Below are 23,646 nucleotides of genomic sequence, written 5' to 3' on the forward strand. Positions count from 1 at the left end.
GTTTATTTTACGTTGCAGCCATTATCTCAGCCCAAATAGAGTGGAATATTAGGATGACAGCTGAATAATAAATTGGAAAAGATTTAAAAGGAAACGATCGTTGCATAATCTGGAGTGACTGAAGACTACAGCGAAAAACCTCCTTCAGGATAGCCGAATAGAAGTGTTACTGCTATATCTACGTGCTCGATGAGTCATCTGTGTCGAGTCAGTGCAGAGATGTGAATGAATTTATCGAATCTTCGAGTCACTTCGAAATAAGTAATTCCTGATGTAGTTAGTTAGTTAGTTAGTTATTGGAGAGGGTGGGTTTCCCCATGCACCGCGACCAGTTTGATCTATTGTGCTTCCCTCTATGATATTCTACCAATCTCTACACCCTACCGATACTGGTGCGTACCATCAGTCCCGACCGAGCCAGCGAGTTCGGCCTCTACTGGATGGCGGTATCTATAATGCTTCCCCCCTCTATCAGAGGCGTTAGAGACTACTGTTTGGCGGGAAATGTCCTTCAATTTGGCTCATAGGCCTCCTTGAGACATGAGGTTCTTCTACGTGCCGTAAAGCTACGACACGGGACCCACGGCTTAAAGTCCCTCCCGGAGGACTTGTTCCCTGAATTGTTCCGCCCTTAAAAATTCCACGACCTCCGCCGCGTTTAAACCCGCGTACCACGAGTCATGAGGTGGGAACGTTACCTCTAGACTACGGAGGCCGCTAATTCCTCATGTAACGATGGGAATAAGGAAGTGAGACTCTATGCAAGCAAAGTGGTGGAAATTATAATTCATGAGACTCGAGGAGCCGGCATGGCTAAGTCGGAATAGCGATGGGCTGTGTGCTGGACAGCCGTAGTCCGGTTCTGTAATCGTTCAAACCTGGAGATATATTGAATTTATGTTGAAATCGCTTCATTAATAATAGTTTAATTTACTGATGACTCGAGTCACTCTCTCAATTAATGATATGACCAAGTGAATGAACACTTCACTTCACTTCACACCTTGGATATTCAGTGAATCGAGTCGTTTAATCAATTAGATGACTAGGCCATTCAAATCAAGTCACCTGTTCAGTGGCTGTAATTATTACATTATTGATGACTCTAGTCGATTTTTTTTTCCTTGACACTACAGACCCAGTGGGCCTAGGCCTACCTCCACGAACTTCTCCGTTCACTTTGGCTCGAGTCGATTATTGAGTCAAATTACTTGATAACTAAATGATATCACTCACTGTACATACCGTAGTTCTGCGGGGAAACATCACAGAATTCTGTGCGCCACTGATATCGTAAGAAAATAAAAACCACTGAGCATAAACTTGGTCTGGAGCTTGCTTGCTGTCGCCACAGATACTTCGTTTATTCCTGTATGAAATTCATTGTAACGTAATTACGCAAGAAATGGCTCACTTTCATGGATATATCAAAGTTACTAGCAGTAAATGTGAGTCGAGAACACTCAGTCAAGTGACTAGGAACAGGCTGGATGAATGGAATTTATTTTCCGACAGGAACAGAGATTTTCTCCACACACCGGACCATGTATTTTACTCAGTTAACTTAGTAGTGCTTATGCTTTTTTTTAATTCGCTTAGTGGGGGGTGGAGTCCAGCTAGGTCCACTCGGCACGGCGGCCACTGATTGGTCTATTGTACCTGAGCCCGGAGATTATGATGATGGAGAATCTGGTGGAATGAAGATGGGCAGGGGAAACCGAAGCACTCGGAGAAAACCCTCCTCAGCGCCACTTAGTCCACCACAAATCCCACTTGACCNCGAGGTGGGAAGCCAGCGACTACCCGCTTGAGGTATGGCGCGGCCTGGTGCTTATGTTACTTCCAGCAATTTTGTCTGAACACTTTTTAAATGTTAATGATTCAGATACAAATTTAAGTTGTGTAACAACACATTCAGTGGAATGGAAACATTTATATTGTAGTTTTAACTGAATTTTTCTTTCTTTTAAAACAAAAAAAAAGTAAAGGTATCCCTGTAACAGGCCATAGAGCCCATAGGGTTGTGAGATGTTGAGGCTCCCACATTTTCTAGACAATCGGCTCATAGATGGCGGTAAGGTTGTCAGCCTTACGGGCCTGCCGCCCTTTACCCCCAAGAATATTCCTGGTATTAATTTCTGTTAGAGTCCGATTCGACCCCAGGGCCATAATGGGGCTGGAAGGATTAGTTAAATAAAAAAAAACACCTCATCGGGATACGATCCCGCGACCTTCCTGCTTGTACCATAGTGCCTCAACCAACTACGCTACCGCGAGTCACTCTACACTCTGTGGAAAAGTTACAAATTTCTTGCCCCTGCCAGGAATCGAGTTCAGCCCATCCAACCTGTTGTTACCGACGGAGCTATCCCGGCCTCGGAGATACTGAGTAAATTCGTATAAATCTTATTTCAGTTCATCTAGCGTCCTGGCTGAGATTCAAACCTGGTACTTCCCGAAAACAAACCAGAAGAATTACCGCTTGAGCCATTGTTCTATCGCATGCTTTACGTTTTTCTTAATTAAATAATATTCTGTTAATCATCCTTATAACTCGTGGTATAAATATATCTTTGTACTGGTTATATCATCAGCGTCATGAGGACTGTCTCAAAAAGGTAAATACCATTAAAGATAAGATTGGCCCGGAGCTTAACGAAGGTCATACCATGAGAACCTACAAAGAGATGAAGTATAGCTTCCCTCACGTTTACAACGTTGGCACTACACTGGACTAGCCACCTTCAGACTTGCTGCTTTCCCCAATACACATTGAGCATGAGGCTGGGCGCTCCTTAGAGCCAGTCTGAACACTGTAGAGGGGAGAAAATATCTTGTCCCTGACTGTAGTCGAATGCCAGTTCCTTTGGTTGTACAGCGCGTAGCCTGATCGCTACATCGAGTGAACTATTTTGGATTCAGCTTCGCAATCAAAGTCACGTACCCGGGTTTTGCGTGACTAATAAGAAGGGTTTTGGATTCGATGATGGAATTTATTGGACCTTCATACGACAGGTTACAACAGTTCACAAATCACAACAAACATGACACTGTCATGTTCTCCTACTGGACACTAAGCGGGAACTTGTAACNCACTGTCATCTTCTCCGACTGGACACTAAGCGGGAACTCTTCTCACTTCCAACTGAACTGAATTACTCCAGTACTCCGTTCTGATTTGAGAGAGAGAGAAAGTTACTTTACGGCTGGCGGTTTAGCGCCAATCAGTTCCTCTTGGCGTCAGGCCCCTTGAGGCACACGACTAGTAATTTTATTTTCATACTGAATACGTACGGTTATAGCCCTTATGCAACATCCTCTCTGACGACAGGATGGGTCTGTCGTTTACAATTGCTTCTGGGCCTCGCCAGCGCAGTCATTCTCAGTTCCGAGTCCTGCGTGGCTCATGACTACGTTTTACAGTCTCAGATTCGAGACTCCCCCAGCCTGGAGGGCCAGGTATCTGTATTTATATGCCCCCGGAACAGGGTGGCCCCCGGTTATACCCCAAGGCACTAGGTTTCCTTTTCGTCTCCTACGAAACACAGGGCTAAAGTGGAGGTATTCGACCCCGCCTCCATACGGGATACTGTTCTGTACTGCTTATACAGTCTCGAGGCGGACCAATAAAAAGCACGGTTCCTGTTGTCAAGAATGGGTGTTTATTTATCCGTTATTTATCAATGGATGTCCTTCACTGTAGCGTATTGTTCTACGCATTACCTAGCAACGGGCTGTTTACCAAAAATTTGTCTCCGCGGGAATGTGTTTTTCGAGCCGTTGCTTAGCAGTAGGTCGATGCGTCACAATATTGTTATAACAAAGTAAACAGTAAATATAATAAAAGTAAGGTAGGAGCGAATAGTAGGCATATGCAAAAGAAAAGTGAGAAAACAAATTAAAAGGAAGAACTGCACATTTAATGCTGATTTAATCAAATACATATTTAACTGTTACTGTTACAGACTGTTCTGGAGTCGTGCGCGACTCTGCACAATACAAGACCCACAGTTACATTCATGTGAGTACTTGATTCATGTTCGTTTCGTAGCTTTTACTCTGAATGACCTAGGAGCAATAGTAAACCCTGAGAGAGGGACAAGTGATGGCTCGGGATCTTCTTCGGGCACGCTGAACCAGAACTCTTGAAGAAGTGATGTGAAGAATAAGAAAATAGTGTTGCGTGTCAAGACCTCGCCAATGCACATTCTTTTCCCAACACCAAACGGAATTATCCAGTCATCTTTAACGAAATGGCCGTCTGAGTCCAGAAATCGTTCAGGTCTGAAGACCTCAGGATCGCCCCAGTGTTCCTGGTCTTGGAATACACTGTAGAGGTTGATCACTACCATGGATTCCTGTTCGAAACCACGGATCACATGACAATGATTGTTGCGATCGATTGTTCCACTTAAATAATTCAATATTATATTTAAGCATCCTGTTGCACTCCATACGATAANCTCGATTGTTCCACTTAAATAATTCAAGACTAAACTATCGTCTAAATGTTATCGATCTCTCTGAAGATCGATATGGAACCAGTTGCACATATCGACAATTTATCTCTGACGCTATACTTACTTAGTTACTTATGGAGCCGAGCCCTTCTTGAGGAGAAGCCAAATCTGCGGCTACTCAAGAATTTCCCAGCATTTTATGGAACCCGAAGGTTCATTACCGTGTTCACNGACCGTAGTCAACGTCCTACAGTGACGTGGCACTCATTACGCCACAGGCAAGCACTGCAGCTATATAGGTGGATGCACAGTGCGTATCGATCAGTTCGAGTTCCAGTGTGGCTACCGCCGAAGACATTCCGAGTTATAAAGTAACAGCCAGCCGACTACAAGTTGGAGTATAGCAGCCGTCGCGGTGAGAGGGTCCGGACGTGTGTGCGATTGTGTAATTGGGAGCGTGTGATACAGTGATACCCAGCTCCCCTACTGTCAGCGTGTATACTACTGAAGGCAGAGTGAGCTGATTTGCGCATAGGGTTATAAGTCNGAGAGCCATAAAGGCCCAGAAGTGTCATTGGATGTTGAAGAAATACCGGCAATGTTGGTATGATTAAGTTGAAAGCATTTGTAGTTCTTAAGTTTAGGACACGATTTCTTGTGCGATGTTGCCAGTCACATACGAGCACAAGCGAGTTCAACACTGCTTTCACAACGCTACAACTCTGCACGCTGCGCTGACCTAATTAATCCAGTCCGCACTCTCACACCCAATCTCCCTTGGGCCCATTTTTGATATCGTCCACCCACCTACACTTAGAAGTCCCAAGTAATCTGCCAACAATATTATNTTAACGAAATGGCCGTCTGAGTCCAGAAATCGTTCAGGTCTGAAGACCTCAGGATCGCCCCAGTGTTCCTGGTCTTGGAATACACTGTAGAGGTTGATCACTACCATGGATTCCTGTTCGAAACCACGGATCACATGACAATGATTGTTGCGCTCGATTGTTCCACTTAAATAATTCAAGCCTAAACTATCGTCTAACTGTTATCGATCTCTCTGAAGATCGATATGGAACCAGTTGCACATATCGACAGTTTATCTCTGACGCTATACTTACTTAGTTACTTATGGAGCCGAGCCCTTCTTGAGGAGAAGCCAAATCTGCAGCTACTCAAGAATTTCCCAGCATTTTATGGAACCCGAAGGTTCATTACCGTGTTCACAAGAGCCCTCCAATTGGTCCCTAACCCGAGCCAGGTCAATCCGATCCATACCATCCCATCCTATCTCTCTAAGATCCATTTTAATATTGTCCACCCACCTACGCCTTGGTCTTCCCAGTGGTCTCCTTCCTTCTGGATTCCCTCCAATATCTCTGACGCTATACGATTGGATAATTGATTTAATGACGCCTCCCCAAACTACGAACAATGTATTGCGCAGTGATAGATATTCTGTTAAATTTTAAATTTAGTCCCACATAACAACATCGAATTTGTGTGATGATCCCGAAGTTACAAACAAGGATCTGACGACCGAAACACGATACTATAATTCTTAGCACTATGGAATTCAAGAACAGAGAGCCATAAAGGCCCAGAAGTGTCATTGGATGTTGAAGAAATACCGGCAATGTTGGTATGATTAAGTTGAAAGCATTTGTAGTTCTTAAGTTTAGGACACGATTTCTTGTGCGATGTTGCCAGTCACATACGAGCACAAGCGAGTTCAACACTGCTTTCACAACGCTACAACTCTGCACGCTGCGCTGACCTAATTAATCCAGTCCGCACTCTCACACCCAATCTCCCTTGGGCCCATTTTTGATATCGTCCACTCACCTACACTTAGAAGTCCCAAGTAATCTGCCAACAATATTATACGAGTACAACTTGAGTGGCACCGCGTTGTTTATTGTCAGTGCATCTTGAAATATTATTGGTATATCCATTAATTCGTAATTTTTTATATTTCTCAGGGGCACGCGGTAGCTTAGTTGGTTGAGGCACTTTGCTATAAGCTGAAAGGTCGCGAGTTCGAGTCCCGATGAGGTGGATTTTTTTTTTTCAANTTAATGACGCCTCCCCAAACTGCGAATAATTATTGCGCAGTGACAGATATTCTGTTAAATTTTAAATTTAATCTCACATAACAACCGTTTCTACCGTAATGAAAGCATCGAATTTGTGTGATGATCCCGAAGTTACAAACAAGGATTTGACGACCGAAACACGATACTATAATTCTTAGCACTATGGAATTCAAGAACAGAGAGCCATAAAGGCCCAGAAGTGTCATTGGATGTTGAAGAAATACCGGCAATGTTGGTATGATTAAGTTGAAAGCATTTGTAGTTCTTAAGTTTAGGACACGATTTCTTGTGCGATGTTGCCAGTCACATACGAGCACAAGCGAGTTCAACACTGCTTTCACAACGCTACAACTCTGCACGCTGCGCTGACCTAATTAATCCAGTCCGCACTCTCACACCCAATCTCCCTTGGGCCCATTTTTGATATCGTCCACTCACCTACACTTAGAAGTCCCAAGTAATCTGCCAACAATATTATACGAGTACAACTTGAGTGGCACCGCGTTGTTTATTGTCAGTGCATCTTGAAATATTATTGGTATATCCATTAATTCGTAATTTTTTATATTTCTCAGGGGCAAGCGATAGCTTAGTTGGTTGAGGCACTTTGCTATAAGCTGAAAGGTCGCGAGTTCGAGTCCCGATGAGGTGGATTTTTTTTTTTCAATTTGCCTAATCCTCCCAGCCGCACTCTGGCTCTGTGGTCGACTCGGCCTCTAACAGAAATGAATACGAGGAGTCTTCCTGGGGATTAAAGAGCGGCCGGCCCGTAAGGCTGGCAACCTTACCGCCACCTGTGAGCCGAATATCTAGAGAAAATGTGGGAGCCTCGACGTCTCACAACCCTATGGGCCTTANAAGAGCCATAACGACCCAGAAGTGTCATTGGATGTTGTAGAAATACCGGCAATGATGGTATGATTAAGTTGAAAGCATTTGAAGTTCTTAAGTTTAGGACACGATTTCTTGTGCGATGTTGCCAGTCACATACGAGCACAAGCGAGTTCAACACTGCGTTCACAACGCTACAACTCTGCACGCTGCGCTGACCTAATTAATCCAGTCCGCACTCTCACACCCAATCTCCCTTGGGCCCATTTTTGATATCGTCCACTCACCTACACTTAGAAGTCCCAAGTAATCTGCCAACAATATTATACGAGTACAACTTGAGTGGCACCGCGTTGTTTATTGTCAGTGCATCTTGAAATATTATTGGTATATCCATTAATTCGTAATTTTTTATATTTCTCAGGGGCAAGCGATAGCTTAGTTGGTTGAGGCACTTTGCTATAAGCTGAAAGGTCGCGAGTTCGAGTCCCGATGAGGTGGATTTTTTTTTTTCAATTTGCCTAATCCTCCCAGCAGCACTCTGGCTCTGTGGTCGACTCGGCCTCTAACAGAAATGAATACGAGGAGTCTTCCTGGGGATTAAAAAGCGGCCGGCCCGTAAGGCTGGCAACCTTACCGCCACCTGTGAGCCGAATATCTAGAGAAAATGTGGGAGCCTCGACGTCTCACAACCCTATGGGCCTTAGTGGCCAGTTACAGGGAGAGCTTTTCTCTGACGAAAATTGTCCCCAAGGAGAAGAGTTCTTTCTTCTTGGGTATAAGGCCATATAGTCCGTTTAAAATCAACGACGTTTCTGAGGAACATTCCGTCTCCATTCTTATTCTTCGGCCCGAAAACGGACGCGACATTCTCCTGCGAAACGTCGGTTGACTTTTAGCGGACTACACGGTGTTATATACCAGAAGAAAGGACTCTTCATAATAACTGCTATGAGAAACTCAAATCCGCCCAAGGAGCTCGCAGACTACCATACTCGTACTACTGTGAAAAGGTTTGCCGAATAATGTAAAAGTAAAGCTATCCCTGTAACAGGCTGTGATGGTCCATAGGGTTGTGAGACTCGAGGCTCCCACATTTTCTCTAGACAATCGGCCCACAGATGGCGGTGAAGTTGTCAGCCTTACACGCCGACGGCCCTTTAGCCCCAGCAACATTCCTGCTACTCATTTCTGTTAGAGGCTGAATCAACCCCAGGGCTATATTGCAGCAGGAAAGATTAGGTACATTGAAAAAGAATCCACCTCATCGGGACTCGAACCCGGGATCTTCCGGCTTGTAGCATAGTGCCTCAACCAATTACGCTACCGCGTACCCCTTGCCGAATAAAGATGTGTTTTTAATGCATTTAGCACGAGCTGAAAAGATTTTTAATGTCAGTATAGAGGTCCCTCTTTTCTTCTCTTGATGCCTGTAAGGAGTTCTGGGAAGACCTTACGGCATGTACTATCCTGCAATCTCTTCAGTCTATGTGACGAGGTCTGTGAATAAGTAATTACATAATTTAGCCATACATTTCTGTACGTAATTTATACATACACAAATACCAGTGTCTTAAATTTATCAGATATGACGTCAAAGATTAGCACTGCCTCCTTGCTTGTAATTTTTAACACATAAAGAAGGTATATAGGATCTAAAAGTTTCTGGCGATTGTACATTAGTACAATATTACGTTTCTGGACATTATCCATCGCCCCATTTCTATCTATAACACCATTCTGTTTGTATTCAAAAACACAACGTTTCGAAGACGGATTTTCTGTCCNGGCTGTTTTACTCCCGGGAAAAAAGCCTCAGGTAGCCATTGCATAGAGGTTAGGTGGACCCCAGAACCGGTCTGGACGATTTCGAGAAGAGAAAAGGCTGGAAGGGAACGTACACGTGACTTAGACTCCTGCTTAGTTCCAGAACGATTTCTGACCGAATTATTTTAATGTCTTAAAACGTCAGAACTACATCATCTCTTTGTTTGTTTAACGAGGCTGTCTGTGTATCGACTAGGTCCATAGAGTGTCTGATGGCAGGATGATTTGGAAAGCCGTTTCATTATGATTTCAGGTACCATCCCAGCATCTGCCTGAAGAGAGTGAGAAACCTCAGTCGAAACACTTTGTGTCCTGACCGAGACTTAAACTTGAGACCTCCATTTTATAAGCCAGAAGCGTTAACTCTTTAGCCAGCTTTCTCCATGTCGCAGTTATCATTCCCATCAATGATACATATAGGAACAAATTTTTTAACTTTTACAATTATTTCCATGTGACGTTCATGATCTGCAAAGTCTGCCTGCTACTAAAAATTAATTTCAACCCTTACGTACAAATAATTTATGGCTAGATAGACCCTACTTCAGGGTAGCTATGACAGCAATACTTTATGGCCTGCAATATATAAATATTTAGGCCAGTGAGTTATGAAAAATCGCAAGGAACGCATTTGGAGGATATGAGAATTCCATTCTACAAACATCGCCTTACCTTCCTCTGTCTGCTAGTGTGGGTCTCCTGTCTCTCCCAACCACTTGGTCCAGCTCTTTCTGTACAGCCTTCTGTACATTCGGGTTCAGTATCATGTAGAGCAGTGAGAAGGCTAGAGAGCTCGACAGTGTCTCTCCGCCGGCAGAGAACAGGTCCAGACAGAGTACTATGAGTCCTTCCTCTGGCGGACATAGAACATATTTATTGTATTTGTGGATATTTAAACTTCAATACATACTACTCCTTCATTCATCTAGGGTGACGAAATAGAAGAGGATGCGATAGATTGGCCGTGTGTCACATATACAATTCATACATATTTCAAACGGAAAAATGGGAAGACAGATTCCTAGACGCAGATGAAAATCCTAAAAGACATATGGTGTAGAGGTGTGGAGACCGCCTCTGTGGTCCAGTGGTCAGAGTTCCTGGCTACAGATCCAGAGGTCCCGGGATCGATTTCCGGCATTACCAGATTTTCTGAGAAGCAGTGGGTCCGGAACTCGGTCCACTCAACCTCGTGAGCATACTCGAGGAGATATTTCAAGGAAATAGCGGCTCCGGTCTAGAAAACCGATATTAACGGCCATGGGGATCCGTCGCGCTCCACGTGACACCCTCTACCCGCAAAAGTTGGCACTAACTTCGTCAACAAGTGACGGCCGCTCGGTTGGTATAGTTCGCTTGCGGACTACAGGCCACGAAGTGTGCTTTTTTTTTTTTTTTGTAAAGTTGTGGCTTCAATTAAAACAGCTTAAGATAATTTCTAGTGGCACGTTGTTGTGAACATGTTAATGTTCACCAACCCGGAACTATAGGACCTAACCTTCTCCGTGGAGGTGGTTAGAAGTTTCATAAGTATTTTTACGATTCTGGAACTTCAATTAAATAAAGGTAACAGGAATAGCTCAGTCTTTGATAATTCACTAAATAAACTTACGTGAAGGCTTCTGGTGTCTTCTTCATATTTCAAGGTAAAACAAACAAAACAAACTCCGTGCCTGTAGTCCGCAAGAGCGCCGCTTGTCGGCGAAGTTAGTGCCAAGTTTAGCGGATAGAGAGTGTCGCGCGGTCAGCGCAACGGATCCCCACGGCCGTTAGTCTCGGTTTTCTAGACCGGAGCCGCTATTTCCTTGAAACAACTCCATTATCCTCACGAGGCTGAGTGGACCCCGTTCCAGACCCACTACTTCTCTGAAAAAAAATCTGGTAGCGCTGGAAATCGAACCAAGACCTCTGGATCTGTAGCCACGAACTCTGACCACTAGATAACAGATGCGGTCTTTCAAGGTACAATTCTTTCCGAAATTAATGGTCGGAGAACGAATTTTGCCATCGTTAATTTTGCTCTGTGCAATACAAGGAGTTGTATTCACCTTTCCTGACCAGCCGAGATAAACAATTACAGTAAAAATCCCAATAGATTCACGGCTTCATCTTCTTTCGAGCACTAAGCATCCGTTTGCCATCCAACTGACAGAGGAATCTCTCACCTTCCATAATACTCAAAGGAATTATTATGAAACTTGACATTAAATGAAATATGCAGACAATCAACATTTTGCTTTTTCTGTCCAGCTATAATCTACAGTCCTATATACTGCTGTTTCCAGTGTCAATGAATTCTTGTTAATTAATATAAACGAAGAAATAGGGTAAATATTACATTGGAGTGGGCCCATTTATCATATCTCTCATATCTGAAATTGATAGACATGTGTCAACACTTCGGAGGAACTTGTATCCCCACCTTCAGAGTATACTTAAAATGGAAGCAGTAGTTTCCTCCGAAACGTTGGAACTTAGCAACGAAATTATACCATGTCTTATCCGAGAAATCAGACTACTGTTTTACGCAACTTCTGTTCTGCTCACAGGTATAAATTCAAAGTCCAGCTTGTGTCATTTATAGATTTCATGACGAATGAAGTTTTCTCGGGCGATTAGCCTTATCAGTATGGTGTCAGTACCCGAAGACTGTTACAATCTTCGTCATGAGTTGTTGATATGAATAGCGGCACGTGCGCACGATATATTTAAATCTACAGAAGGTGCTGTAGGCTTACTCAGGAAACAACGCAAGTATACGGCACTTATCATACCAACCTCTGATAAAAGAATTCCAGATAATACAGATAATACTGTCATATAGACACAGCCGTATAGACGCCCGAGAAGGTTTGTCTGTGTAAAATTAAGTTCCTTACTTCGACTTCAGCCACCGGAGGTGGTGCCCGAACACTGAAGTTTTGACAAATGAGTATGCAATATCTGTGGAATTATAATTTGATGCTAGTAAGATACTGAAGAGTTTTATTTTCTGTAATATAAGGCCATGTAGTCCAAAGAAAGTCAGCTGACGTTTCAGAGGAACGTGTCATGAACATCTTATGGGTTGAAGAGAAAGCCAGGCGAGAAACCAGCACGAAACAGCCAACAAACAGGATTTCGCTTGCCGGGTGCTTCTTCCTGGTTTCGGACATGGTTTATTCTTCAACCCTGAAGATGAAGGCAATTTTTTGTCCAGGACACTGACATCTCACCGGTTCTTGCATCAATGGGCTCTGGCTGAACGGAAATCAGAGAGTGCGAATTCGTTTGTGGTCGCCTGCAGTGAGATACTAGAGAGAAGTGAAAGGTCCTGTATTCTGGGATATATTGCCGTGCAGTCATAGCAGGAAACCAGCAGGAAACTGATAGTTTCTTCGTCCTGGTTTCTTGCTTGGCTTATTTTTCGGCCTTGAAGGTCGAGGCGATGTCTTCCTCCGAAATGTCAATTGGCTGTCAGTGAAGTACAGGGCCTTATATCCCATATGCTGGGCCTCTTGATAACCTCAAAACCTCTACAGGGATAAGTGCCTAAACACTCAATTTAACAGAAATAGAAACATCAATCCAAATGTGGTACCTTTAGGAACAGACTGCCTAAGAGGACAGTGCGAGATATCGAACTTTGAACAGAGACCAGCCCCTCGTGAACTAGATTACCCTCAAGGATGAAGAAGAGAATCCGTGTTTCGATTTTATTTGTTATCTGTACAAGCCAGCAAATCGGCCTTACTTACTTATTTATGGAGCCGAGCCCTTCCTGAGGAGAAACCAAATCTGCAGCTACTCAAGAATTTCCCAGCGTTGTACAGTATGGAACCCGATGGTTCATTACCGTGTTCACAAGAGCCTTCCACTAGTCTCTATCCTGAGCCAGATCAGTCTAATCTATACCATCCCATGCTATCTCTCTAAGATCCATTTTAATATTGTCCACCCACCTACACCTTGGTCTTCCCAGTGGTCTCTTTCCTTCCGGCTTTCCCACCAATATACTATGTGCATTCCTCTTCTCCCCCATTCGTGCTACATGCCCTGCTCACCTCATCCTCTTTGACTTAATCATCCTAATTATACTTGCGGAAGAATACAAGTTATGAAGCTCCTCATTATGCAGTTTTCTCCAACCTTCTGTCACTTAATTTCTCTTCGGTCCAAATATTCTCAAACACCCTCAGTCTATGTCCCCCCCCCTTAATGTCAGAGACCAAGTTTCACACCCATACAGAACCACCGACAAAATTATAGTTTTGTATATTCTAATTTTTATGTTTTTGGACAGTAGACGAGAAGACGAAAGGTTCTGGACTGAATGGTAGTAAGCATTACCCGAGTTCAATCTCCTCTTAATTTCCTCCTGAATCAGGTGTTGATTTGTTATAATCGTTCCCAAATATCTGAACTGTGGCAGCAAACCGGCCTACTTTCTAGTTCTGTGCAAACTTATGCAAGGTTGCAATATTGCTATCAAATACAGAGCCACTGACCTACTCTAAACCAGGCTACGTCAAAAGACACAACTTAAACTTATTTTAACACAAATGTTGCATGAAAGAAATCGGCATCTCCCTGAACAACTGAGCTGTCCATATTCATTAGGACATAGGAGTATTACCTGTGAATGTGGTGTCCGGTTTATTGCGTTGCACCTCCATTTCTCGTAAGTACACATCTATAAAGTCCCTTGGGTTATTTTTATCTATAGTTTTCTTGTGTTCCCATATGGATTTCTATAAATTAATACGGAAAATAAGTAAATTTACTTAGTTTAATGTTCGAGGTTATCACTTATCCTGATTTTTTTAAATTAAATAACTATACTGTCAGTAACTCATAGTATACAATATCTGAATAAGTGTGCGCCCGCCCTTTCAAGAAGTCCCTTTCTTCGTTCGAATTCTACATGAGTCAGATGAGTCAACCTCTTAAGAATGAATATTCTGTATTTGTTTTGAACGAAATTCGAGAATATTAGACGCACCCCGAATCGGAAGGGATCTTTCTGTTTATTAGAAGCAGGATGCACGCGAAGAACTGAGAGTTTAGCATTCGAGGGGAAAAGCAGTAAACGGATAATAAATTTTAGTCGGAAAAAACGGACTAAGGACGGCTAGGAATATAAGTGGGTGATATTAAATTAAAGCTTGGAGATATAGAGGGTCAAAGTATGAATAAATTCAGCTATCTCCGAATATGCTCTAATGATGGTTCTTGTGGTTATCATAATAAATCTCTGTAGTTAATAAAATATAATGAGTTTATTAACCAGCTCCTTGAAAGTGACAACAGGCAAATTTACGACATGACATGCGAACATTAATACTGTCCTTAAGGAAATAACTTGATAGGATATGAATTACATCGGACTCAGGATTCAAGGACAATATTTTGTATTAGCGATCTTGAAACGTAAATTTCTATTATATTATCATTTAAAAGTTCAAAATAAAAATTTTAAAAGATATTACTCACTCTGAAATAGTTCTGCATATCCAAAAGGCTCTCCTTCGCTTCGGTGTGCCCAGATAGGACAGGAGCAATAGTTTTTAGGATAGGGAAAAAATTAACAAGTCCTCCACTGGGATTTCCTGAACGAAAAAATCTGCTCACTTTCTCAAGAAGAGTCAGGAGTTCCTCGTCGTTTCGCGAATAATGGGAACCAGCTATCATCCGCCACAGGACATTCAGCGTGGCAACACTGAACAGTCCGTTAACCTTCATGTTAGAAGAGAAACAGCATTAATAAAACAAAACAAAGAACAAATTCCGTGATTTTAGTCCACAAGCGAAATACACGTACGTGTATACCGACTGAACGACCGCTGCTTGTCGGCGAAGTTAGTGCCAACTTTTGAGAATAGAGGATGTCGCGTGATCAGCGCAACGAATCCCCACGGCCGTTAACTTCGGTTTTCTAGACCGAAGCCGTTATTTCCTTGAAATAGCTCCTCAATTATCATCATGAGGCTGAGTGAACCCCATTCCAGGCCCACTACTTTCCAGAAAAAATGTTGTAACGCCGGGAATCGAAACCGGACCTCTGGATCTGTAGCCAGGAACGCTAACCACTAGACAGAAATTAATAGCGTCCACAAATTTCCTTCACATAGGAGGATATATGGGCAGGCTAAGACTGATATAACGGGAAGAATTGACACCTTAAACAACTGCCATTGCATCGAGACATATAGAACAACAAATTCAAGCATCTGGAACTGATTCGGAAAGTTTTGGTGACTAGTGACAGCCAGACAGTAAGAAGATGTTCCTCTGAGTCCTAGTCGATAATTTAACTGCGTGCGAACATGGCCTAAGTCTGTGCGCAAGTCTTCCCATGGATTAGATAAATAATTAAAAATTACAAATTAATGTGATATTAATAATAATAATAATTCAATAACTTAATTCTGTATAATTTGTAGGCTAAGTTGTTGATAAAGTTAGCCAAATACCTGCAGAACTCCTTTCTGCGTCACTTCCTTTATAGTATCTTCTACCTCTTCCATAATGAAGCCTTCCATTGACTGCTTGCCAAAACCGAAATCTCTTAGGTTTCTGAGAGTGAATCTGCGTTGTTCAACCCAGAATGGACCGTCAGAGAAGAACACCCCTGTAGTTTACAGGCGACTTTCATTAGCTATCAAAAGAACCATTAGTACATCTACGGAGTAAGTTCTTGAGAAACGCCCTGTAAGGCAGTCCAAAAATTCCCTGTCCATTTTAGAATCCGAAAGCTCAAGCTGTAATTATTGTCTGCCCTGAGTCAGACGAATTCAGTGTATACCTATATATATATATTATCTTTAAGATAAATGTAATATATAAGGGGCAGCCAAATGAAAACGGGTCACCACGCATAACTCACACGACGCGCTAGTTGGTAACACTGGAATTTGCTTACGGTACGAACATCTGGTGGCGACTCGGGAAAGCACAGTGACAACGTGCCCTGGCACACTAGACGTTTATTTATTGTGCTGGAAGTAAGGTTAGCGCTACGTGTTGTAGTCCACCATCAGTAATGGAGGCGGGTAAAGAATATCGAACGCCGGTCACGGCAGCCGAGCGGTCTAAAGCATGTACTGTCTTCGATCGCTTGGAAACCGGGATCGTGGGTTCGAATCCCATTCAGGGCATGTATGTTAGTTTGTGTGTGTGCGTTTTTCTGTGTTTCTGTGCAGGTAGAGGCCTTGCGACATACTGATCACTCGCCCAAGGAATCTTACCGAATGTGTAAGATCTAGAAAAACCGAAGTGAAAGGAGAAGTTCATGGAGGTAGGCCTAGGCCCACTGGGGCTGTAGTGCCAAACAAAAAAAGAAGAAGAAAATCGAAGTGTAGTGCCCTTTTTGACTGCTGAAGGAGTAGGAGGGCGAGAAATTCATCGTCGCTTATCTGTTGTTTACGGCGAAGACAGCATGTCACGTTCGCGTATGCTGGCGTGGCATAAGAGATTCCGAGAGGGACGTGTGTCACTGCAAGATGATGCTAGCCGTGCCATCACTGCTGATGTTATTGCTGCGTTGGATGGTCATATCCGGGCAAACCGACTGATCACTGTGGAAGAAATTAGTCTTTTGATGGGAATAAGTCACGGTTTCGTACACGCCATACTGACAAAACACCTGCTGTACCGCAAAATCTACGCGCAGTGGGTTCCACATCAACTCACGGAGGAACAGAAGACTCAGAGAATGGCTGCATCGATGGGTCACTTGCAACGATACCATGAGGAAGAGTATGCTTTTCTGTGCCATATTGCCACTGGGGACGAAAATGGTGCCACCATTTTGAACCCGAGAGCAAACGGCAGAGCCAACAGTGGAAACACGTGAATTCTCCCCCACCGAAGAAATCCAAAACTGTACACACCAGTTCCGGTAAAGTGATGACATTCTTCTTGACTGCAAGGGCCCTGTGCTTGTCGAATTTCTCGAGCATGGGCTCACAATCAGTGCACAGCGCTATGAAGACACTTTGCAGAAACTGAGACGTCCCATAAAGTCAGAACGCCCACCGAACGGCATTATCCTTCTTCTTGATAATGCGCCCCCCCACACTGCCAACTGTGAGGAATACGCTACAGAAAGTTGGTTTGGAAGTTCTTCAACATCCCCCCTACAGCCCAGTTCTCTCCCCATGTGATTTTCACATTTTTGGAGACCTGAAGAGAGACATTCGTGGACATCGGTTTTCATCGGATGAAGACGTGTGTGGCTGGGTAAAGATGGGGTTCCGTAGACAGCCCACAAGCTTTCTCAAAGATGGGATTGACTGTCTTATCTCCCAGTGGGATAAATGTATTAACAGTTTTGGAGATTACTTTTGAGGTAAGAAATGTACTTTACTTTATGTTGGCTTCTGGCCCGTTTTCATTTGACTGCCCATCGTATTATTCTTCAAAGTGTACCTCGGTGTTCCTAGCAAACTCTTTCATTTAGAGCTTCCGGAATTAAATCTGTTTGGATTTTTCTTCTCTTCCATGCTTTCTTCGTGACCCTCTCACCTCATTCTCCTTCATGTAAACGCCCTTTCCTCGTTTCAGACATTTTTTGTTGATGCGTCTCTAACATCTGTTTTAAAAACTCAACCTCTTTATCCTGATTCTTAGCGTACGCCAATGTCTGGTCGAGTTTCATCTGCTCGACTGGAGGTCGGGTGTTCGTCTCCAACCCACCAATCACTAGTAATGTTATGATCACTAGACACACAAACCAAATTTTGACTGAAAAAAAATCTTCTACCTCTTCGCTCTCCGCTTTGTTATCTAACTCAGATCGGCCAATTATAGCGGGGTGGTCTTCTATGTCCACGTGCATCCTAACTCAACTGCGCCTGGGGAAGCTTTCGTGCCAACATGCTAATTATGGGTTTTCTGTAATATCAGTCGATTCAACACGACCCAATTTCGAAACTAAAAACTTTTGAAATGCTTCTTCACTTTTTTCTCAGAACATTATCGATTTGGATGATACGTTTTTTTTTGTTTTTTTTTCCATTTCGTGCATCCTGTTGTGTTATAATATACAATTTCTTTATTAAAATCCTTCACAACTCAACAGTTGCAGTTTATATTCCCTATACAGCGGACAAATACATTGTAAGATGGGGCACCGGCCAAACAATTAATGTCAATATTATACTGCATCCATACCACGGGCCTCCAAAGCAGTTCACAAAATCTAGGATATACCATTATGTCCGCGGGAATATAACAAAATTGCAACAACCAACAACTGACTTGATTATATGAAACGTCACATGAAGAGTCTTAACCTTGTTTTACCCTATACTCGTAACTTTCTTTTTTATATAGTCTAGTTCATTGTACTTTTATGCCAAGCATTTTATAATGTAATAATTATCATGTATCTAGTTTTACCAGTACAGCAGTTCAGTAGTGCGAATATGTTAATCATGAATTTGTCTGATAATGGCTTTAAAAGCCGAAACATGTAGCCGAGTCAATCTTGGACTTGACCTTGATATTGTTGTGTTGTGACAGATTTTAATAAAAAAAAATTGGATCGTACGTCTTTACGTGATTTCAGTCTCTGAAGTTTTGAGTTGTTTTGACCAAAAACTGGAATGACTTCAGCAATGTTCTTCTTAACATATTCTCAGTCAATTAGGTACATCGTTTAGGACGAGCAATGTCCAATAAAATAAAACTGGCAGACCCTTTACTGAATGAAGAAAATATTGTTTGTTAATTAAGCTTGGTTTCAACGCAGTAAAGTTGTTTTTACTTAATTATGGTTCAAAGAGAAATTTGGAAGGAACTGCTCGGCTTCTTTTTCGTACTGATGTCTTAAACTGCTAACTTGTGGCGAGACAGCGGCAAATTTCAAAGAGGGCACAGAGATTTTTCACCTTCATCGGTAAATTCAAAATTTCTACGAGTTTCGTGGTATCTTCGCCTCTTATTATGTGATATATTTCTCATGGTTGAAATTATTTATATAGAGATGAAGTAAATTGAATTTCAGCAAGCAGAGAAAGGAAGAACGTTCAGACGGTAAACATTTTGAAGTACATGTAAGTGCAAGACAAGCAGGAAAGGTGCAAACACTGTTCCATATGCCTAACAAGTTGGCGCTTGATAATTCATAGGTAAGATGTGAAATTTCATGCAATTACTCCCCCCACCCCTCACCCCTGGCCACTCCTGCTCGGGAATAATATATCCACATTTCAGGTAACACGCAGTGATATCTTCCGTGACCGTAGAAACAGTATCACAAGATAATAGGTACAAATACGCACTCTTTATGTTTTAAAATTGACAGGGATGAATAGTACAGGTGTTCTGGTATAAGCTTTCCAGCCAACAAACAGAACAAACTCCGTGGCTTTTGTCCGCAAGCGAACTATACCGACCGAGCGACCGCCGCTTGTCGTCGAAGTTAGTGCCATTTTTAGCGGATAGAGGGAGTCACGTGATCAGCGCAACGAATCACCACGGCCGTTAATTTCGGTTTTCTAGACGGGAGCCCCTACTTTTCAATTCAAATAGCTCCTTAATTAACCTGACGGGCTGAGTTAACCCCGTTCTAGACCTACTATTTGACAGAAAATCTAACCCGGAACCTCTGGATCTTTAACCAGGAACTCTGACCACTAGACTACAGAATCAGCGTGATTTTTATATTTAATCCATTCGTAGAAGAGATATTATCTGATCTTATCTCCGCGAATCACACTAACAGTTCGTAAGAGATGCATGCGTCTCGGAGGCCACAGGTTAATCACGTCTGGAGAGCCATCGTCATATAACAAAGATGGCGGCGTCATATCATGCCAATTTCTTTCAGCTTGAACTGCGCGCCGGACCGCTCTGACAAGATCATGTTTAGGACCATCCTTCTTTTTGGCCCGTCGGCTACGAGTCCAAATCTGTGAGGTGCGGACTGACGTGAGGAGTCTAGTTTCTGAAATCTGAGCGGCCGAACGATTTTAGGGTTGCTCTCATAAGATCTAACTCTGTTATAAGTGTGTTTGCATAGCTCAAGCCACTTGCTCTTTCGAATAACTTAATAAAATGGAGCAAGATGTACATACGTGTAGATGGGTTTGTATTTTTATGTCTCAGTTCAAAAAATATAAGGGTCTAAATGATAAAATCTGAAACTTCACTTACCAAGTCGTTTGCCAAAGGACCTTTCTTTGAAGAACATGCTGGTTGGTCTTGCTTGGAATTCTTCTCTTTGTAAGACTTCGAGAACTTCACGAGCCCCACAAATTGCTATTATTTTACGGGAACCAAACGCTAACCCAACCACAGGCCCGTATTTCTGAAGCCATTCCCCAGCCAGGGTAATGTGAACAAGTTTTCTTGGCACAGAGAAGGCAGGACCGATGACAGGAAAGTGTAGTGGACCTGTAGGATTGTCCAAATCATTACTGTTCTTTACTTTATAATTAACAGCCTGATAGACTTGAACGGATTCTGACGATGGTGTATACTGTACTTCTTTTGGCTTATTTTGGACTTCATGCATCGTCTGGTGTGTAAAAGACAAAAGACCACGACGTTTCGGAGACTGGATCTGTCTCCGTCTTCAGGTGGATAGGGAAGGATAAACCTACTCAGTGGGGTCCGTTAGAAAGAGCTAGTCTCAATCATTGGACCAGTGGTCCAGACGGAGACAGATCCAGTCTCCGAAACGTCGTGGTCTTTTGTCTTTTATATACCAGACGATGGATGAAATCAAAAATAAGCCAAAAGAAGATTAACAGCCTGTTTATGTTGACACTGACAAAGTAAATGTGGCCCTAACCCAACCATATTCCACCCAAGCACTTCAAAAAGTACAGATCCTGTTATATTTTAGCATCCCGTTGTATTGAGACATTATCCTTACTATTAAAGCATCCGTCAATAATGCAACAATATTTTTAACATATAAAAGACACCTAAAATATACATTTCTCAATAAAAGTTCAACTTTAATATTTAATCATAAAATTTCATTAAGAAACTTAAAGTAAAACTTATACAATAAAAATGATCATAAAATTACTAAAATGTTTTTAGTTTTACATATTTTTTCTCACTTTCTCACATATATTAGATGTCTTTTATATTAAGAAAAATGTTGTTGCATTATTGACGGATGCTTTAATATAATACAGATCTTGTGGTTTTTTGGGGGGGGGGAAATTACAATTTTGTAAATAAAAATGTCTCATAGACATTCGAAAAAGAAATTCTTTCAGCCATAAAGTTGTTATAACGCCCATTAAACACGACTGATTTCGTTAATTTGTATCGAGATGAAAATGTAAAATCTTCAGGTAAGCAATTTTGGAATCATAGCATTTTTCCAAATATAGAAATGGGTACTAATTTATTACAGCTGAAATCGATAGAAATACTTTTAAATTGTGATTTTTCTCCTTATCTCCCGCCCAAAACTAAGCTCCCAAAATGCCGAAAATGGCTAAAGCCATCCAATAAGTAGGACATCATCGTGCAATTTGTTCTGTTGTAAAGGTTCCTTCTAATATATCTGTACCCATTTTGAAGCTTGTTTCTAATCTTGGCTTGCTTCCGAATACTTTGCTAACTTGTGGAAGCAATAGATATTGCTCCTCTTTCTTTAAAAAATCAACAGCTTATTAGCTAACAATTATATGCATTTAAAAAAAGGAAAAAGTTAAGTAAAGCTATCCCTGTAACAGGCCGTGGAGGCCCATAGGATTGTGAGACGTCGAGGTTCCCACATTTTCTAGACAATCGCTCATAGATGGCGGTAAGGTTGTCAGCCCTATGCGCTGGCCGCCCTTTACCCCAAAGAATATTCATGGTACTCACTTCTGTAAGAGGCTGAGTCGACCCCAGGGCCATATTGCAGCTGGAAGGATCAGGTCACTTGAAAAAATCCTATTCCCGTCCTCGGGACTCGAAACTACGACATTCCGGCTTGTAGAATATTGTCTCAACCAACTACGCTGTCGCGTGCCCCCAGTTACATGCCTGTAGCTTTTGTTAATAACTTTCGAAGTTGTTGTGATGTGACCAAATTTCGCACATTTTAAAAGATTCGGGATGCCTCAGACCGTATAGTGACCGGCTATGGGCTGGAAGGCTGGGGTTCAGTTCCCAGTAGCGACAAGAAATTTCTCTCTACGCTACAACGTCCAGACCGACTCTGGGGCCCATCCAGCCTCGTATTCAGTGGGTGCCGGGAGTGGTTTCTCAGGGGTTAAGGCGGCATGGGCGTATGCCCATCACTCACCTCCATCTAGTGCTAATGTCAAGAATTGTGGAGCTACACCTCCACTCCCTCATACGTCTTCACGGTGTGACGTTCAATTAATGAAGCACAGAGAGAACTTTACCTTCATCACCTATTTAAGCTTAGCTTTTCCAAACACAGTTTTAGAAAATCTAAATCTGTTATTGCCACTTTTACTCACTTTCCTTGATTGTGTTACTCCTCTGGTTTGTTCAAAAGGTCAAGTTTGTTTTGATTACAGCAATGTTTGGATATCAGTCCACTTGAATTACTGCTCCACAAGCTCAGTAGTTATGGGTTACCTTCTGGAGAGCTCAACTTCTTTCTCAGTTACGCAAATAAAATACAGCACTCTATATATTTCTCTGTTGTTCTCTCTTCAACGTTTGATATTTTACCACGCGATCCTCAAAAGTCAGTTTTGGGACAAATGCTCCTTAGTGTTTTCATTTTATTTCTATAACATTACTACTCTCTCATTTGTGTTATTTTCCGTATGACCCTGAAGTTTATCGAGCTATCGCTGTTTACTGTTTACTGAGCGCGTGACTGGTGAAGCTGAACCTTACTGAAACTAATATTACTTCTCTCACCACTAAAAATAACATGCTAAATTATTAATATACCCTTTGAAATGTTGTCACATTCCGAAATGATTTTGTTAAAGACTTAGAGTCTGGATAGCTCAGTTGATATAGTGCCAGGCTAAGGGCTGGACCCCCTGGACAAGGGCCTTTGTTCAGGCTGGCTCCAGGGCACATTCAACCTCATTTCGAATGGGTGCTGTATATGAGTTGTCCTGGGGTAAGGCGGCCGGGACATGAAGTTCAACTTCATCTGAATGGCAAGTAATTAAGCACAGGGAAACTTCATCTTTTACCTTCATTCAATAGCACAAAAGCTAACTGTCAAATAAGCATCGCCAAATATAGAGACAAAATAACACATACACATACAAAAGGCAGCATCATAAAGATTATAGGCCTGCCAGTGTTATCGACGAAATTCGGTTGTACCAAATCGCTGGATTAAGATTTCAAGAATAATGTATCGCCTCGTACTGTACAGCTATGAGCACGAGAGAAGGATTATATTGCTAAGCCAGTATTTATGCATTTACTAACTAGTGTATTTTTAAGCTACCCCTGTAAGAGGCCGTGAAGGCCCATAGGGTTTTCAGATGTCGAGGCTT

At 42.3% G+C, this 23,646-nt stretch overlaps 1 protein-coding gene across 1 annotated transcript in view; it reads right to left on the reverse strand.

Moving 5' to 3' along the window:
- Window positions 1–3,898: 3,898 nt before the first annotated feature.
- LOC111871478 overlaps window positions 3,899–23,646 on the reverse strand; it is a 57,491-nt gene continuing 37,743 nt past the window's right edge. The window contains exons 11-16 of the mRNA XM_033754276.1: window positions 20,354–20,593; window positions 15,667–15,824; window positions 14,687–14,929; window positions 13,830–13,944; window positions 9,887–10,067; window positions 3,899–4,476 (exon numbers count right to left, since the gene is read on the reverse strand). Coding sequence (XP_033610167.1) covers window positions 4,035–4,476; window positions 9,887–10,067; window positions 13,830–13,944; window positions 14,687–14,929; window positions 15,667–15,824; window positions 20,354–20,593 — 1,379 coding nt within the window. The 3' untranslated portion in view covers window positions 3,899–4,034. The remainder of the gene's footprint in view (window positions 4,477–9,886; window positions 10,068–13,829; window positions 13,945–14,686; window positions 14,930–15,666; window positions 15,825–20,353; window positions 20,594–23,646) is intronic.

The sequence above is a fragment of the Cryptotermes secundus genome, unplaced genomic scaffold (assembly GCF_002891405.2).
Source record: "Cryptotermes secundus unplaced genomic scaffold, Csec_1.0 scaffold465, whole genome shotgun sequence".
NCBI lineage: Eukaryota > Metazoa > Arthropoda > Insecta > Blattodea > Kalotermitidae > Cryptotermes > Cryptotermes secundus.